The sequence below is a fragment of the Pieris brassicae genome, chromosome Z (assembly GCF_905147105.1).
Source record: "Pieris brassicae chromosome Z, ilPieBrab1.1, whole genome shotgun sequence".
NCBI lineage: Eukaryota > Metazoa > Arthropoda > Insecta > Lepidoptera > Pieridae > Pieris > Pieris brassicae.
Window position 1 is genome coordinate 3,738,602 of NC_059680.1, and position 20,599 is coordinate 3,759,200.

Below are 20,599 nucleotides of genomic sequence, written 5' to 3' on the forward strand. Positions count from 1 at the left end.
TGAGATAATTTAGTTTCTAATTTTTCAAGGGATTTTCTTATGTATATATATGTATGTATTTATAATTTTTATATTACATGGCCTCGAGTATTAAGCTTTAGATTAGTATTATAACGCGCTGAGCGCAATCACCAAGCTCCTTTACAAAAAGACGTGACAGATGATGCTCGACCAGGATTAGTGTAATGCTAACACTACTCATGAGAATTTGCATTGCATTTTTGATTAATAAAAATAATAAATAATTAGCTGCAGTAAAGCTTTTACGTAGAAAAGAAAATTTATTTGAAACTTAACTAAGACAAAAATGTGAAATTTATATTAACAAAGCGATTTTATGATACCCATCGATAGATTTCCCAACTACTGTATTATACACCCGGTGAGCCTTCCGCATTTGCCGCGTTCAATATTATAACGCCTGCAAGAATAACACCTTTAATTTTACATACGCAACTATTGCTCGTGAAACTTAATAGGCACCTAATTTTGTATTTTTAGCACACGAATAAAATATACATTATTATGATATTTTAAGCTACCATAATATCCGAATTTATATATATTTTACAATTTTCTTTTATTTTCATTTTCTTTTTATTTTTTATACACGCCCACGAGAGAATTACCTATACATATTACACAACTAAAAGTGTTTAACCCTTTACGTTCGTGGTGTTTTTTTTTAATCCTTTCAGGAGTTTATGAATTACAAAAGTAATTATTTTAAGTTACTTCAAATAACGCATTATAGGAGGTACCATTATCTCTGTCGAGGACACACACTTAAATCCTCACACAGCTATTAACTATCTAGCTACTTCGGTAGTAATGTAGACTTTATTTTATCTATTTATATAAGAGTCAATTGTTAAATTTAATTATACACACATAAAAACGTATTCCTAAAATTTTTAATCAATTATGCAATTTAACATACAAAAATTTGTTTGTTTGTTTTTAAGGTATTAAGTATGTTAAACATTTAAGATAAAAAAGCATTTTTGAATAAATTAATTAAAAACCATTACGGAAACAATTTTACTGTAAAGTTTAATTTCTAAAATGCTGAACCTACATTTTGTACATAACGAAGGTAGAAAAACCTCTGCCTTATAGTAATGTAATTCGGTACCAACCCTAAGTTAGGTGCACATAAATGTTTTTTTTACATATGATAACAAGTACACTTTTGAGCGTCAACACTACCATTTCGCAAGTCAAGGGTGTAGAGCGGGCAAGAAGAACTGGCAAAAAGCTCTCCGTCACTCCTTTTAATCGGCAAGTTTTGAGCCATACAAATTGTTTGTAAGGCAGAGCAGGTAATTTGCATTGCTAGTAATAGTTGTGTATTTAGTTTTTAGGTATATGCCTAAATAAATAAACGCAGAAATCTCAGAAACATCGGCTTTGAATTGAAAAATCGTTAAATAGTCGATTTTTTAAATTTCAATTAAAACTGGTTAAACAGCGGGCTAGGTTGAAACATAAAAATAAACCAGCAGCTCTTTAAATCTTATAAGCTTCAGATTTCTGTATCTATGATCATTTGTGGTAGTAGTAGTAGTAGTAGTGTGGTACAAGTAGGTGATCAAACTTTTATGCCTGACAGCCAACGTCAACTTTGGATCTAAGGCAGGGAACGATTTTTTAATTCACCGTTCAAGCGAGCGAGACAGAAAGTTCAAGTACATGTCATACAAAAGTGATAGCTAAAACCACAGAGATTTAACATTTTATTTATTTGTTAAAGTTCACCACATCATATATTATAATTTGTCTTTCTACAGTATATATTACAAGCTACCTTTTCTAAAATACATGATAATTATAGTACTCGTGGACATCGCACGTCAAATTTTAGATTGGCTATTATAGTAGCGGCTTAGGTTAGGCACTTAGCACTACTTTTTGTAATTAATCAGTCCACTATCAAACATATTTAGCTCTGGATAAGTAGTGTCGATGAATCGCACTCTTACTAGAAAGCCATAGCCGTCAGGACCTTAATCATCGCAGCCTTATCACCTACTTTCCCGACCACCATAAATGGAACAGTCTAAATTTGGAGGTTCGATAAACCGATGAGAGTGAAACTAAACTGGCTCCGTGTGGCTTAAAAATTATCCTTATTTATATTATATATATATATATATATATATATATATATATAAAATTATCCTTATTACTTTAACAATAGAGATGTTTGTATGGTGCAAGATTAGACAATTGTCTTTGGGTTCGATGGGTTTGAAAATGTCCTGCATTAGAGTCATGAAGGAATGTTATAGTGAGCCTGTGTATAAAATTGCAACGCGATTAGTTTAAGGTCAAAATATCACTTTTGCCGGGGATGAATAGGTCACTTGGAAGAATGTGCTAATATAAAACATGATTTTTCACGATGCCTACTTATCTAAGCCAGTTCTATAATAATAATAATAGAGCCATACTATTAAAATACATATAAATTGGGTGTTACTATTGCTATCGTACTCTTAGACCACGGTAGTTATTGATTATATCCGTATCTTTGTGTTCTGCAGTATGGCCCCTCTTGGGTAAAAGCCTCTGAACTTTACATTTGGATCTGTTCTTAGCTTCCTCCATCAATCGTCAGCCCATCAATTTTGTGGACTTCAATAATGTGTGGAATAAATTCAATTAAGTGATATGAGTGACCAACGCCAATGTGTTATTTTGCCGCCAACCCTTCTTAATAGCAATATTAGTACTGTAAGCAAAACAAAATTTGCCAAGTCAGCTATCAAATATAAGTTGAAACGTTGCAAAACGAAATCTGATTACAATACAATCGATCTAATGAAGTCCCTAATATATTACGCACCTGGTCTATTCATGCATGCTTAAAAAAATTTGGTGGTTCATACATTTTATCATGAAAATCTGCACGAATGTCTATAGAAGTTCCTAGGGTTACAAACATGGATTTTGCTACTGGAAAAATGTATTCTTGGCTGAGATAATAAAAAAGTAAAATCTTTTATTTTTATGAATTAATAAGTCTTAATGAAACTTAAATACAATACTATATGTCTATTATTGGTAAAGTATAAATCTTTATGAACCGAAATGATATTTCATAGAATCCATTGTTTAGATTTTCATTCCTCATTGTCACTTTAAAAATTGACTACCATCATTATTCACCCACTGGCCCATTTGACCATAATATATTATAAGGCAAAGAGGAAGAAATTCGTAATCAAAACACGTATACAAGTAGGTGATGGAGTAGGCACCGACAATGAGTAATTTGTTTGGTCGCGCGAAAGTTCGTTGCAATGTAGCTGTATACCTGCGCTTGCGCACCTGTCTTGCACCGGCTGTCGTTCCTTTTGACAGCTCAGTCGAGCACGAATCATCGTTAGCGCAACACGCCATGTATGTGTCGTACGAAACATCGCCGCGAGTGTTATAACGAAAACAATCGTGCATTCAAAAATGGATGTGTTTTATTGTGCTGTCTTCATATTTATTCAAGGTAAAAATATTATTTTATTACATTCACCAACTCGACGATTTTAAGATGATCTACTTTCGGTACAATCATTTCCACGATTTCTTTTAGATAATTTCTCTTGTTATTTGAGTTAACCGTTTACGTTATATAAATTATACATAATATTAAACTACAGAATAAAATTGTATTTTATTTAAATATTTGTCTGACGTGCTGTCAGAGTATATAATCACTTAATTTTTGGAGAATCCACTTGTTACAATAGCCGATTGATATCAAATCTACCTACTAGTTTATAGGACATCGAATGCTAACTCGTATGATTAGTTTGAGATTTTTGTAAAATTGACGGTCATAAAACTAAGTTGAAAAACATAGATATACTTTATATTTCCCATTCATCATTAAATATAACTGAATCTTGAAAAACAAGGAAAAGAAAATAACATAACATTTCCAGCTCTTGGTATATTATTACTTTTTTTTTCAAACTTTACTAAACTCATGAGTATATTGACCTATAAGTTGTTTTAGCACGAAAATATCATTAAATGTGTGCATGTTTTAAAATATATAGGTAATTCATATTCGTAATTAAAAATGTGTGAGACACGTTCCATCTTTGAAAATAACTATATTTTATATAATTGTACAAGAAAATTATATGTAATTACTAGTGTAAGGATAGTCCATAATTATTAGATTAGTTCTAACTAAAACTCGCAAGATCTATAACAGTCTAAACTATAATTTAATCTGCATTGTAAAATAAACCTTAAGTCAAAGAAATAAAGACGCATTTACCAGTTTCAATTTAAACAAGCTAAAAGTTGTAGGCGATTCTCTTCTACCGCACCGGTCAAGCTGCAGTGGCGCCGTGAACATGCTCTAGCTCAATCAACTCTTGCTTAACCTGCCTAAACTGATTTGGCCTAAATACAAAGACAGTGCGCGAAAAATAAAACGAAATGCAAGTAACAATTATAATTTAGGTACCTAATTAATTGTTTAAATTACTGTGAATGTTATTTTTAAACTAAATTAGTTTTGTCATTCATTTAAAAGCTCTAAATCCATAGCAACATAACTGTTTATATATAAAAACAGCCGTATAGTTATACATATATCTTAATTTTTAAGATATGATAACTATACGGCTGTTGTCTGTGCTGTGGGCTATGTTAATTTGTCAGTTGCGAGGCTAATACAAAATAAGGATTCCAAAAAACGTTCATGTCAAGCGGCCTCCCTCGCCGGAAGTGAGAACACTTCCGTTATAAAAGGCATATCCATAACAATAAATGCCTCATAAGTCTAGTGGTTAGTATGATCGACTGCAATCATGAATTCTCGGTTCATTTTTCAGCTTGGTACGAAAAATAACGCCGAAATGATGTTTGAAAAAAAAAACGTTGTTGTATGGAATTAATGTAGAAAACTAACTTTTATGTAACTAGTAGAAGTATTTTTAATCATTATTTTGGTTCGTCTGTTTGTAGAGTCATAGTCATAGTTTGTTTTTACTTTCTAATTTTAATGTATCATCTTTTTAGTTTAGTTTGTTTTTTTTGTCTTAATAACTGTGTATAAAATGTATTTTTGCACTTCTTGCCTATCTTATGTAATTTAATACTATTTTTTTTCTTTACACAGAGGTTGCCTGGAAGAGATCGCTCGAAAGCGATAAGGCCGCCAGTTGCCCTCCTTTTGATTTAATTCTGTTCAATTATTTTTTATATTGTAGTGTAACGAAGTGTTAATAAATAAATATATAATAATTCAGATTTGACAAGATTTATCGTAACAGCGAGGGTAGATTTTTAAATCTATAAATGTATGTAATTTGGGCGATTTAAGTTTCATAAGCACAGCTATTTTCCACTTACTAGTACGGTTTCGTTATTGCCTATAAAATCGACGTATTTCTTCAGTATATGGAAGTAAAATATCACGGACTTAATATAAAATATACTTATATATAATATAAAATAGACTTAATATAATAGGAATTAAAGAAATGTAACGATTGAGTTTCCATATATGTACAAGTTAAAAACACTATCTTCATTTGTTACGTTCGAGTTGAAAAGTCTGAAATCGTAACGAATTCTTGACAAAAATATTGATAAAATTTGTGCTAAAGACTCAGTCTCATTGATTTTAACTACTCTTTCATCTCTTTATCTCAATTTGTGATTACACTATCATGTAAGGGACATATTAATACTTTTAATGTCGTCGGAGGATTGGTCTTTAGCACGAACTGTGTAGTGGTATACTGTATAGTGATACGAATTCTAACGTATTATAGTATTTTATTTTCAAACTTGAAAAAAAGATTCTTAATTATGATATGAGTGAGAATGCCAAATATCTTTTTATTTCAAATGATATATTTAATATAATGTAGAAGAGTCTATGAAGAGAAACGTTTGTTGCGTCGCCGAACAGATATAAAATGCGTTTGGTCTAAAACCACCCAAGTATGTGTAACAAAAAATGCAACATTAGGATGAGTTATAGAAGGGTGAGGCGATCATCGTCATTTCTATGGAATGCCGTTTTTGTGTAGCCATTATTGTCCGTTACTTTAAGACATTAAAGTTCTAAAAAGCTTTTAAATCTTGAGTAACTTAACGTAAGTAAGTTGACTCTTAAAACAAGTAAATATACAATTGGTTTATTTGTAAATATGAGATAACACAAAATTGTTGTAGGTACTTACAAAATGCCAAACGTAGGTATAGTAGGTATATAGCATTATATTATTTTAAAAATAGTGTAATATATGTCTTCTTTATTCGTTATATAATTATTTTTATTATTATAGTAGTAGGTTAAAAAAACATAAATACTGTATATTTGATTGCTTTGTTTAGGTTTTAATAAAATATCTATTTATATTAATAAAATAGAATATACAAATTAAATATTGAGGATACTAACGGAAATAAACAGCAAGATAGGTGCGTTATAGATGAAGTTTTATTTAATTATTTACGCACTGTTCGTAAATATGTCAGCTAAAAGAGACAAAAAGTAATGTTTCTTTTACTCGATAATTTATATTTTGAAAAGCGACACTTGATTTTTCCTCCTCACTAATGAAGGAGGTTGTCATGAGCATAACACCTTGGCCCGTCTGACAACTGACATCTAGATCTAGATTCGAATTCGCAACGAATACGTCCTATAGAACATTCATAAAATAAATTAATATCATCCGTATAAAGAAATAATACATTTATACATTTAGAAATATTTTTTTTTAATTAAAGACACGATCCAAATTATTTTAATAGAATTTAATTAGCGATTCCATTCATTAACACTTCTTACATATCAAATTAAAAATAGTTGATACAATAAAGATTAATTTTCACACGACGAACTGCATAATGCAGAATTTAGTAAATGTAGAGATTAAACCGAAGTGAAAGTTGAGGAATGAGGTGACATTCCTTCACGAGGGACCTGGGTCAGCTGGTACGTGTCTACGACCTTGGCTATACCCAATCCCAAAGAGTGAACATTTATGTCCTATCTTTCTACTGGCTTCTGATTCCTTATAGACAATTGTCGAACGCCGCAAATTTAGACCCTTTTGACCCAGGTAGAGATTTTGACGCTTATAAGCCGGCGATGCCGTCACGCTCAGGTTCCCGGGGACCTTAAAATCTTTGCTAATAATACTTTTAGTCATCCACCAGTATTTACAAGAAATTTATTATCTACGGAAATGTCTCAGTAGTACCTACCGGGAACATGGGCAGTTGACTATCATCTGTAATCAACTCACGTCTCTGCAAAGATTTACGATTGCAGAAGCAAGGCAACTCCAGCAATAGTTGTATGATTGTTGAGTAAAACAATGCAATAGATGCACGAAGACTTTAGCATAGTTATCTTAGTATTCGTCGCGCTAATGTCGCCTTGTGATTCCGTGGATACAAACATTTTTTATTGAGAAATAATCAAGAGCCTCGGTTATATGAACAAAAGCTCTATGCACTAATGGATTGTATATTCACCGGTATTACGTACAGGTAAGTCATTGGGTAGATGCATGTGTAAATTATTTCTTCATACATAAAGGTCATTTAGCAAATCAGTCTGGATTTCTACGGGAAGTTGCTACACTTCTAAGTCATTAACATTGGTTTACATTCTTTTAAAAAAATAAAATATAAAATATTTATTTAGAATTTTTTAACAATGCAATCATTTTATTTATATATACCAATTTAAATATAAATTAGATATTCCTTACAAACGAAGAGGCGTAGGTGTAGTTTGATAGATTGTGTCATTATAAGAAAAATATGTGTACATGAATTAACTTTTTCAAATCTTCTCGAACTCATAAGATTCAATATTCCTGCCAGATCTCTACGCTCGCACAGAACCTTTAACCTTCCGTCTCCCAGAACCAACATTGGGTTCCGTGAGCCTCTTCACAGGATGTGTTCTACTTTGGATTCTACTACTAATATCGATCTTTTTTCGCACTCCTCTACTGCTTCATTTAAGAATAGGTTAAAACAACTATTCGAGTCGTAAACCTTGTATCTTTCTTCTTTATTATGGCTACTAGTATAACTGTCGTTCTACCGATTTATAAACTTTGTATTGTATTGTCTACTTAAATATTTTGTTCTGCTGTCATGTCATATTTTGTTTTGCTTTATATCTTATTTTTTTTATCAGTGAAACTTTTTGTGGATATATCCAATGATTTAATTTTATGTTTATATTTCTTTTCTGATTTATACTTTTAGAGATGTATCTGTTTGTTTCCCAAATGAATAAATAAATAAATAAATAAGACTTAGATAATACAACGGGTGACCGAATATAATTAATGTGTATGTCTTATCATTATTTTACCACTGCAAATATACAATATCAGTTAGCAAATGTTGGCTATATTGTATGTTAAGCAGGGAATTTATGTAAGTCACATAACTTACAACTCCATAAAGATGTTTTATGTATGTGTTTAGTAATATTTCAATATAGTATAGAATTTATTCATTTAATATGCGTTTATCTTATTGACGTCTGGGTTGGAAAACCCGCTTTTAGTGGTAAGACCGCCCACTTATTCACTTTTAATTACATAAAGTTATTAGTATGTATATTGTACACCAATATACATGAATAACATTGTTAAGAGACAGAAATATTTCTTGGGAAATTCAGAATCTAGACGGAGACGATAGATGCAGCAAAATTGCGAGAAAAAAGTAAAAGTAGTGTTAGGATGTGAAAGTGTTTTCTTAATTGCTAACGCTAATAATACGATAACTGTTTCGTAACTTAACCAATATTTTCATCTTCTATCAACTGTTATTATGTAAATAATGTTGAATAATATTATTACTATTTTTGTTTGGATTTATTAATACACAACGACCAAGTCATCTTGATTTGGTTTATGGCGATTATTAAACCTGGAACATCTAATTTTTTTTCGAAATTAACACTCACTCGTAATGTCTACATGTTTCACTATCACCTTAAAAGAACTATGAAGCTGTTGCCACAATTGATATCAATAGTAACGGTGACCCCAGAGCTTGTGTTTTTCCTCGCTCAACGAATAAGTATCGCAATACAGGGAGGAAATGCTGCCAGCGTTAAAGGTGCACAGCCACAAGACCCAAACTTTTAAACAAATTTAAAAGTTTGGGTCTATGTAGGTTAAGAATATTGTAAATACTGTATCTTTTAAATTAATTATATCTTAATAAATTAATCCAAAAAATATAAATGGTATCACAAATGAAATCATTCGTTAAACAGGCGTATTATTTTTAGAACTATGTGCAATCACTATGTCATGGTGCTACTTAAATATAATAATGTAATTTTTACTTATCAACATTTCCATTATCAATAAAGACAATAAACATTTTATGTTATAAAAATTAAATGTTATGTTACAATAATTACAATTGACTTTCTTCAATGAAAAGTTTTCGAATGACACAATGTATGAAAGCGATTTCACGGAGGCAAAAACGTGTACAATTTGTAACTTATGTTACTATAGAGTATACTTCAATAGTAAATAGCATATTTAAAGGCCTTCCCATTGTTCTACAGACCATTCGTTCTGCATAGGCCTTTCCCCTTAGTTTCCAGAACGACCGGTTTCCCGTGATCTACATCCAACGCCTTCCCTCCACCTAGTAGAAGACCGTCTTCGACTCGACTCGTCGACTAGTCTTCTGTCTTTACTCCAGGACGTTTTTGCACCATCGTTCATAGGTTCTTAGGGCAAAGTGTCCCAGCTCTTTGAGCTTATACGCTCTTTTCACTGTTTACAAGCGTTGTTTTTATATACTATTACATGGACGTCACTTTTCAAAGAAATTTAACATCGCAAACATATAATATCACCAAATGATAGGCGACGTATCATTTACCGTTCACCATTCGTTGTTCAATTAGCACAATATTTGTGTTATTCAAAAGAACATCTCTATTAAAATATGTATGAACGCCCACACTACACAAACAGGTCATCGTTTGACCCGACAATCAACTTTGAAACACCGTTGTCTACTTGATATGTAAATAAAATATTGAAGTGTGTATGTAAATGATGTATACTAATCCCGTAACACCTCGACGTCCGTCGTTCCACAACTGAGCGTTTTTTGAAAGCATTTCATGCCGCTACCGCTATGTGGAACCAGTGGCCTACTGAAGTATTCAGAAACCATTTCGAATTAGGGCCCTTCAAGAACCGTAACAAATCTTAAAAGGAAACACTCTCGCCTTCTGGTATCGATAGTCCATCAGTATCGCTTAACATCAGATTACAAAGCCCGTTTGTCCCCTTTTCTATAAAAGTAAAATATTAATAGGAGGTGCTGCTCTTCCTCCAACATAATAGGGTGATCATCGACCAGTCTAATGACAGGCTGGCCCAAAGGCCCCAGTGGCTTTCTGGTTGGAAAGAAGCGCCTTCTAAACAAGACAATTAAACAGTGACAAAATACAGCAATATGTCAGGCCCCTGTCCTATGGGGGTAAGTAAACATGAGAATTGATAATAAATTGGTGATATTTAATGGATGAGATGCAGGTTAAATTGTACTTTCCACGTAGTACGTGAATTTGTTTAGCGGGAACACTAATTTATATATATATATTACCCCCATAGGACAGGGACCTGACATATTGCTGTATTTTGTCACTGTTTAATTGTCTTATTTATATATATAACCAAAACAATATCTTTCAACGATGAAAATACTGCGCCATTCGAGACATCGGTGTGTTCTCATTTCCTTATCACATCTTTGAAGCTCTGATATTGGGGTTAATGAACGTTAAACAATTCTAACTTCCGTATCGGCATTTCATAAAGAAACCTGATGAGAGCTTTCTATTTCAAAGTTCTTTGTTGTAAGCACAATATTTTAGTTTCGTCACACACAACGGATCACCTACTAAATAATAAAACATGCTGACATCTGAGCAAAGGCTTACCAGGGGGTGTATTATAAGTCGATATTCACAGATCAAACGATCCAATCGTATATCGTAAACACAAACTTTGTGTATACAGTCGAAGCTTATACCCACTGATTCGCCAGCATTGAATTCATGTATTTTCGACCTCTTCAACCTTCATTACGATCACTCTCATATATCTACATCACTATAAGGTAATCGTACAAAAAACTTGAGTAGAGTTTAGAGTTTATCGCGTTCTTAAGAGGTTAGATGCGGTCGGGGTTAATTTTACAATATAAAAGAGTTATTCTATGACGATACGTTTACCATCCGATTATATTTTCAAAGAAAAAGGTTCTAAGTACTTCAGAACGTAACCATCATGAAATGTATAAGAAACAAGTAATCAATGGCAAGTCATAGAAAGTTCCGAAAATATTAATTATCTGTCAGAATAAAAGTTTATCTTGTTTTGTGATCGTCTATAAGATTAATGACTTGCGGAATCATAGCTGTGAATATATTACAATTCCTAATAATTAACATTTGAAACGGGACACAAAACTTGATTTTAAACATTTGATAAACCGTTTTTATATTACTACTCGAAAAGTCTTCGTAAATTGAGGTGTTTTTAAGAAATGTAGTATTTAACTGTCTTTAACAAATCCAGCTTTGAAATATTTGATGGTTGACGTGTCACGATTCCATATTGAGCTATCTGATGGCTGACGTCAAAAATTATCCCCAAATTACTTTAGGCTAAATCAAACCTAAACTAATACAATTTAATATCTCATTAATAAATTAATAAAGTCAATTTAAAAAAGAAACATTATTTAGACAGTAATAATTAACACGCGACAGTAGGCTTTAGAATTGACTCGCGTCTTCCCAGAAATATAATTGATTTTACCAAAATCGCAATTTTTATTCAATTAATACTATGGCACGGGATTCATCTTATTAAGGTGCCGTAAACAAATAGTAATACGTATATCGTAAGCAACTTCTAATAACCAAGCGTAATGGAAACGGAAACCAAAAAAAAAATCAAGTTCATATAACAACGTGGGCCCCTGATAAAAAAACGTGATAGATATAATCACCTTGCTCTGCCATAGTGGGGTCACCACGCTTTCTTGGCGTTGGTAATCATCGCCTGCCACTCGACTCGAGATAAGTAAGTGTCCTCATTATCACATATTTCTGTCGATTTCTTTTCAAAGTAGTTCGGGGTTGATGCTACTGCGTTCTTAAAATGACTGGGGCGGTATTATCTTGCCATTTATCTTTTATGTTAATAGAGAACAATATTAATAAAGAAATTAAAATATCCTGTTTATTATGAGTCAGCATTAGATGAGAAATGTCTCTTATTGTTTAGTCACAGAATACGTCATACGGGTCAACTTTCACTAACATTTGATCCTACGGCTTTATAACTTCACTGGCGGTTTGAACATTATTCAAGATAATGAAAACTTCGGATTAATAATACATAGAAAAATGCTACTAGAAGAATTTCAATTTGCTTCTTTGCTTAATTAAAAAATATATCAATCAATCAAAATACGATTGTTCAGTTTAGAGGTGTCTTAGCGCATGCTTACGAATGTCAAAAACAAAATCCACGAAAGGTCACGACTACACCATCCGTTCGCAAAACTACCAGAAGGCCTTGTTTTAGTTTTACCCTCCCTCTACATGTCATAAACCACAACATAATTAAAGTTAAAGTTGTAATATACTTGTTTTATATATGTATTTAAAAAAATACTTTATTTCATTACATAATATACAACATATTAAATAAAACGAAACATAATATCATTTTTTTGATAATTAATTTAGATTGTATATTTCCGTGATCTTTTTCGTTGACAAATAGTTAATCAGATTTCTGGGTGTAAGACATGCCGAGGTCCGCGCGTTGTAACTGTACGTGTAAGTGTTAAAATGCACACAGTAAGAAAAATTAATGATGCATAACCGGGTTATGTAAGGACGACCTCTGGGTTGCTGCCACTAGCAAGCCACTAGACGTTGGTCCACGCATTTTATTTTTTTACGGTAAAAATATCTTAACACAATACGTAAACTCAAATAATTGTAATCAATAAAATAGTAATTATTTAATGTTGACATTGGAATCGTAAAGTTTGTATTATGGATACTGTCTCTCTAGGCTTAATATTTATATATAGGTAGGTATATACGATGCGAAAGCTGAACAAAGAAACACACACAAACACACACAAAATCAGTATTCATTTGGAAATAAATATTTTTAGAAATACATATAGATCAAATGCCTGCGCGAAGTTAGAAGAGATTCAAAGTTCACAATGTAAAAACGTGAACAAAGATTATTAAGTGAATTGTACCATAAACAATTAAAAATCAAAGTATTACTAGATAAGATTTAGATCAAAGCTTAAAGGCTAGAAACAGGTTCATCTATCGGTCTTATTGCAATCGGAGGGGAAATAATGGTAATAAACAAAAATTTAACGCTTGTTATAGAGAGTTCATTAAAATCGGAGCCAACTTGGTTCGCTTTCGCTAAATATAATCGCTATGGTACATTTTTGATCGAGATCTTTTCGAATTTCGAATGTTTCACGGATATTGGTACGCTGGTGACGCGTTTACTAATTCGTCGTGCAATGCTTTTCTTAGTCACGACTTTCCTAAAGGTGTATCTCTTAAGGCTTTATAATGGCAATATTCTGACTAATATGTTATGCGTTCCCGCTTTCTCCATGTCAAATTTTGTGAAAATAGTACTGGCTTTGCTCCGACAAACATTGTTGACGTGAATCTCAAATTTTAGTAGCAGTATCATATCATTCATAATTTTATTTTTATATTATACAACGCATTTAATTCTTCCTGATCATGGAGAGATATCATACACACTCACATTCACGTAAGGAACATAATATTTTTTATTCGCTACGTGACCTAGTCAATAACGGCGTTGCTACTAGGTCTGCCAAAAGTGTTGTAGCCGCGGCAGCACTGAGCACGACCTTCGTGAGGACTTGTCTGCGAAGTGGTACACCCATAGCCACCAGGAACTCAGCAACGACCCGAGTCAGTTCACCCGCGTATCGCCAACGTTGATACAGGATCACAGCATTCACTGCAAGTAGTGCAGTACCCACACCGCATATGTATGCCTATAACAGTAATAATCTATAAAGCGTCTATACAAAAACCAGGTCCAAAGTTAAGGTCGCTTTATCAATAATGATGAGTAGGTTCTATGATACACTAGCTTATATTCTATATAATTGTGATTTTCCTTAAACGATTAATTACAATAATATACCTAACGGCAGGTCTCGTTTCACTGTGATTGGTCTAAAGCAATTCTAAGCCAATCACAGACCCTCGACACAACCCGTAGTATACGTTTAACCAATCACCAAACGGAATACACCGTAGATAGAGATCGCTCTATAGAAATATATTTCTCGAACCTGAAACGCTGGTCCCCCGCATTTAGTTGCACCAGCACATAAAGCTAGTCCCAACGAAGCAATACAATATGTCACCAATAGTCCTCCAGACACCGACTGCTCCCATCGAAATACCCTCAAAGACCGCACATGTAAAGTCAGCAATACCACCATAATCATCAACGTCATTAGTCGTATTATCAATAATGGTCCTCTTAAATTCTCTGCTGGTTTTTGGACGTCATGGGATAAAGCAATTACTTCTGAAGAAACTGTGCTATTCATTCTAGTAATGTATTATGAGACATTTAAATGTTTGAAAGGCGTCACGAAGCGTAGCGCTCATTGTTAGCTTGTCAAGTGTGAAGTTTCAAGAGTATAATTAGAAATATTAAAACAGATAATTTACAATAAACCATCATAGTTATTTTGGATTTTAAATAAATTATGGTGTCGAAGCGGAGATACTTGTAACACAAAATGCTTTAGAATTTTAAATTGCATATAATCCATGAGATCTTTGCGTGTTATTTTTTTTGTTTAATCTCAACACTATTTCGGCAAAAATGTTGTGTTAATTCATTTTAAAATTCTATATATCATACCTAAGTGAGTTTACGTATTGAAATTTTCTGTTTTTATTGTTTTATCAGCGAACTGAAGATTCGTTTTGGTTATCTCTTTTACGAAAACATGACATGATAGAAAATGACACTATAACACTTATTTAGTTTTTATGGGATACTAGTGCAGATTTTTATAATACCATCTGATCACTCTATTCAGGGACAACAATTTAAAAAAAGACAAATTCACGCACCAACAAAATTTCTAGACGCAAAACTCCTGCAGAGAGAAAATTTAAAAATGTTTTTAGTAATATTTCTTGCTGTTTTATGTGTTATGTATATCGGTTGTAACGTGCGTTGTAATAAACTTAAAATTATTGGATACTTTTAGATACTGTCTCATATTTACAAAACATATGGTCTCAAAAAATAATCTAATGTGTTGGTTTCACCTCATTTCTATAGAAAACTATACAGATGGCTATGTATAGGTTTAGTTTAGAGTAATGGAATGTCTACAATGGCGTGACCATATAGAAACCAAGGCCAATTTTTTTTAGGTATTTCCACCCATAGTTTATACATAATTTTTAAACATAAATGAAAAAAACGGGGCTCGCAGTACCCGCAAATAAAATAAAACGTGTAGTATTAAATATATAATTGTATAATTTGTGGCAGGAATTTTATTAATATAAAATATTATTGTTACAGTATATGCAGTAACATCATGTGGGTTCCCTGGTGTGCCTGCGCACTGTTCCGTGTCCTTTACCGAGGAGCCTGATGTGGCGGGTACAGTCGCTATGTACACTTGTGATAGAGGCTTCGAACTCTTGGGTCCGTCAAGGCGAGTCTGCGACGGGAATGGTCGATGGGTACCAGATGGCATTCCTTTCTGTGGTGAGTATGCCTACGCACATTTTCATCTGTTTCGATAGTTTTTATAAGTGACAAATAATCAAAGATAAAGGAGGTTAATTTTTGTGCTTGAACGTGGTTAAATTTTAACCATTTACGGGCAGGTGAAAAATCGATGGGTCCACAACTGGGATTCGAAAGTACGACCGCAGGGTTTAGAGTCCAACACTAAACAACAATTCTTAAATTTGTTGTAATTCATGTAGTTCGCATCAAACGGATTTATAATACTGATTGTTTATTTTATTCGTTTATCGTTAATATAAAGAAAATAATTTTGATATGTATGTTTAGATCAACTTATAAATATGATAAATAGTTTTCTAATAGACAGTATCTAAACATGTCATAAGTATTTATAAAAAAATTGCAAAACAATCAATATTACGAGAAAATCCATAATATCATGTGTATGCGCACGAAAACGCTTCTACTGACCCACTTTTACTTTCTTCACCGAGAAATTACTTCACATGAGTTGTGAATGGTATCGAAAAAGCGGAAGACTCATTGTCGTTCAATCCCACGACTCTCTCCCGCGGAAAGTCGCTTACTCGTCTGACTACAGTTCAAGTTCACTTCGTTCGTTCACTGCGCGTGAACGTCTGTTTTCCTTCACAGCGCAACAATCCAAAAACAAAATAAACTTGTCACTTGTCACTTGTCAAATCTCTGTGCTCTGTTTAATAGTTTACAGACGTATAGAACAATAGATGAAGATATAGAGGAGGAAATGTATGTTATTAAAGCATAAATAGCAAATGCTTTATGTGGCTTATTAACAAAGTCGGGAGCATTGCATCCATGTCTGCAATAATTTTGAGGGTTATTTGCTTATGAATGTAAGATTTAAAATCGATTGATTGTTAAGGGGCTATGCGAATATTGATTAGAATTTTAATCTAATTTACTGTGTATCGTTAACAATTTTCTAGTAATTTCATTCTAAAAAGGAAAAATATGATATGTATCATTTATATTTATTTAATTTAAAGATTGTCTTGTCATGAAAAGTTATGTATGTTGAATGGACGTAAAAAAATTCGTAAGGCTAAGGCATGGTACAAAAATGGAACACTTGTTTAGAAATTAAATTAGCGGTAGTGGGGTTGCGATGCTGATATATTATGATGATATTATATATGTATATAATATTATAATTTATATTTTTAATTTTTATTATATATTCACTCATCGTTGAAACCTTTCCTAAACTTTGTCAAATATTTCAAGATCAAAATTAGCCAAATCGATCCAGCCATTCTCGAGTTTTAGCGAGCTATCAATCTTTTTGTTAACATCAATCATTATATAGGTGAAAAACTATAAAACAAAAGAAATTCTTTATTACTACCAAAACTGACATTATCCTAATAAGATATAAATGAAGTTGTATTCAAATATCGCTTATCGCTCTAACTAATATATAACTAGGATTGGATTACATTACTCTATATTATTGTAGGATAGCTAGTAGCATTAACAATATAACCGAAATTTTAAGTGCCATTACACGTCTGTAATTAAAAGTACTAATCTAAAAAAAGTCTACTAATAAAAAGTAATCAATACTAAAAATATTACAAAAAACTTAATACTGTAATATTGCGATTTGGTCGCGTCTAACCTATATTAGAATGAATCAAATTCTCCGTTATCACCAGATTCTTCAACCGGTTTATAAAGAGATCTAAAATATCACTCATGATTGCCAGTCTGTTTCACACGCTTTAGCGATTATATTATACAATATTTTTTATTCGAAGTTTATTATTTTATAAATATAACGAACAAAGCATCGTAGGGCATCAACACATACAACTAAGCTACGGAGGATTTCAGTATCGAACGTGTACTAAACTCCATGTTAATAGAAGCTATGACTTACCTTAGTCAATTGTAATATTTGAAAAGGGCTAAATTAGATAGCACTGTTTTTGGTAGTAAATCTAGTAATACTGTGCTTGAAGTTTTAGGGTGAAAAACGTAGGAAAAATAGTCTCGTGACTAATAAAACAAAACGAGCCGTATACGTTTGTAGCAACATATAACGTACGCGAAAAATCTATCCTGAGAATTCATCCAAAGTTGAACTAAGAAATCGAGTCCCAGGTAGTCAGTTAAGACATGTCTTTTCTTTGTGATTTTAGGCCTAAAGACCTAGAATTAGATAGGGACTCAACCAGATGAACGTTTAGCTTTACTGGCGAAAGCGAATTTAATAGCTTGCCCATTTTTATCGACCAATTTACCCGCAAATTATTCACTTGCAGATCGCTCGTAACTTAAGGCATAACGGTACAAGGTGTGCTTAGTGCGTACGGCATGCGAGGGCGTCGTTGTTTAATTATTCTATTATTACCATCTTGTCAGATGATTGCAACAGGTGGAACCTGTAGATACGTGCCCAAGTTATTGAACCATCGCCCTACTGACACCGATGTTTAAGTTTACCGCAATTCACAAGTTATTAGTGGTCGTTCAGGGCTCAAATGAAACTAGCAGATATTTAAAAAAATATTCTTAAATTGTGTATTTTGATTTCAAGTTTTGAATTTTTTGTTTCCTCCACCGTAGGCATTGTTACCAGTAATTAAGTAATAATAATAAAAAACTGATAAATAAGAAAAATTATCAAATTTAAAAGTTTGGTTGTGTGGCAGTGTACTAATGCTGGCAGCATTTCCTCGTATTCGTATCAGTCGTCTTCCAGTGTCGTCCTTGTATTGGCATTCCTTATTCGTAGAGCTAGGGAAACCACAGCTCTGGGGTCACTGGTACTATCTACTTCTACTCCAAAATGAACAAATCTCGCTTAATTTAGCCGTTTATTATTTTCCGCCTGCTCTGTAGTCGCACCAGTTATTGTGCTTGTACGATGGAGGTGAGACAGGGTTAACGAGTCCACACAAGTACCATCCCAAGTTATTTAATCATCGCCAGTATATATGTGTGTTGATTACTACTTAATCATTTCCTTTTATAATTTAAAATCGTCTTCAAAACATATGACTGATTATATTTATTTATTTCTTCTGCGCAATAGTGTAAATCCACGTTAACTAGATTAAAAACTCATTACAATTTCTTCCTAACACGTATTATTATTTTCTGTTAAATACTGTGCACCAAAACTTAAGAATATTTTTTATAATTTGGGATGTGGTTCAAAATTTCATTCAAAACACTAAAACAATAGCAGAATAAGCAATCAATATCAATGTCTTTTACGTATCTTTATTAACGTTTAATGTATCATAATACGTTTTAAAATTCTGCAGTAAAGCATTGCGATCCGTCATGAATTTTCTCTATGTGCGCAATTAACACTCGTACTCGTACTGTGAGAGAAAATATCGCGAAGAAATCGAAGAAGCAATAAGATGGGGCTAAAAACCTCAGAAGTTACTGTGCTTGCCCAGAAATATATATTTGTCTTCCTTATGACTTCATACATTGTACATTTGGGCTAATTTACATCGTTGAAATAGCATTTATTTATTAATAACCAGAAACCCTTTGGTATTAATTAATTTGTCAGAAACGTTTATCGCTCTCCGGCGGAGAGTCGAGAAAACTATTAAGCTGCGATAGTAACCAGGGAAAGGGAGTTTGTTGACGCTGGACAGTGCGAGTCAAATACACAGCAGGCGTTTCAAGCCGCGGTGATAATTGTCTGGAACGTACAATCTCATATTCTCACTCAGCAAGTATGCGCTTTCCGTTTCGTTATTAATTACGTTTAAACCAAATATGATTAAAGCTAAATCCCTACGACGTTCTAGCGAGTCAAAGCCCCCAAGAATGTTAAAGAAATTATTTGTACTAATAATATAATAATAGTAATAAATTTAATTTAATTTGCCTCTAAACAATATTTGCAATTTAAGAGTACCACCTTTGTGAGTGGTCTGTGTCTGTTATATGACTATAGAAGTCCTGAAGTCTTTCATCGCGGACAGGTAAAAGTCATGACTATGACTGAATTACGGTAACAAACAAAATAAAACTAAAACATGAGTGTGTTAATCTGTGTAAGGGTATGAATTAAACATGTATGAAAGTATTTAATTTAAAGTATATATGAGATGGGTCAGCACAAGCAATATCTCGAGTACACTATACATGAAATTTAAGTAAAAACTTTCATTTAACGGACTTAAAATAATTTAGCAAATAAATAGCGGGCTACTTTTCTCTAGCATATAACTTGAATTTTATTGCATTAACTACTACTTATATTTACCGCAACGAATAAAATATGTTTCTGGGTAAGTAGGAAGTATACCTGCTGGGACGACTCGAGATGACGTCGAATATACGTGTTTTCTAAACCCATAATATCACTAAATCTAGGCAATGTTCCAACCTATTCAGATATAACGACTTTAGTAAACCTAAATAAAAATAAATCAAATTATAGAACCTTTGTCGCGATCTTTAGATTTTTCTGTGGTTTATATGTTTATTATTACAGAGTATTTTTTTGTGGTACCAGGTCTTCAATGGTTATATTCATACAGTCAAAACCGTTTACGACGACAACGTTTAGAACAACATACCGGTTATATTGACCAAAATCAAAGGTCCCGGCGGGTAAAAGTATGTATCAGGGACTTAGTTACAAACGTCATCGGCTGTTACGACTATTGGTAGTGGTCCCTTCGATGTCGTTATAATAGATTTTG

At 32.7% G+C, this 20,599-nt stretch overlaps 1 protein-coding gene across 2 annotated transcripts in view; it reads left to right on the forward strand.

Moving 5' to 3' along the window:
• The first annotated feature begins 3,385 nt into the window (after positions 1-3,385).
• The window catches only part of LOC123718535 (CUB and sushi domain-containing protein 3), a 35,372-nt gene continuing 18,158 nt past the window's right edge, over positions 3,386-20,599 (forward strand). For both annotated transcript variants that reach the window (XM_045675141.1, XM_045675144.1), the window contains exons 1-2: positions 3,386-3,505; positions 15,705-15,893. In XM_045675141.1, coding sequence (XP_045531097.1) covers positions 3,466-3,505; positions 15,705-15,893 — 229 coding nt within the window. In that variant the 5' untranslated portion in view covers positions 3,386-3,465. The remainder of the gene's footprint in view (positions 3,506-15,704; positions 15,894-20,599) is intronic.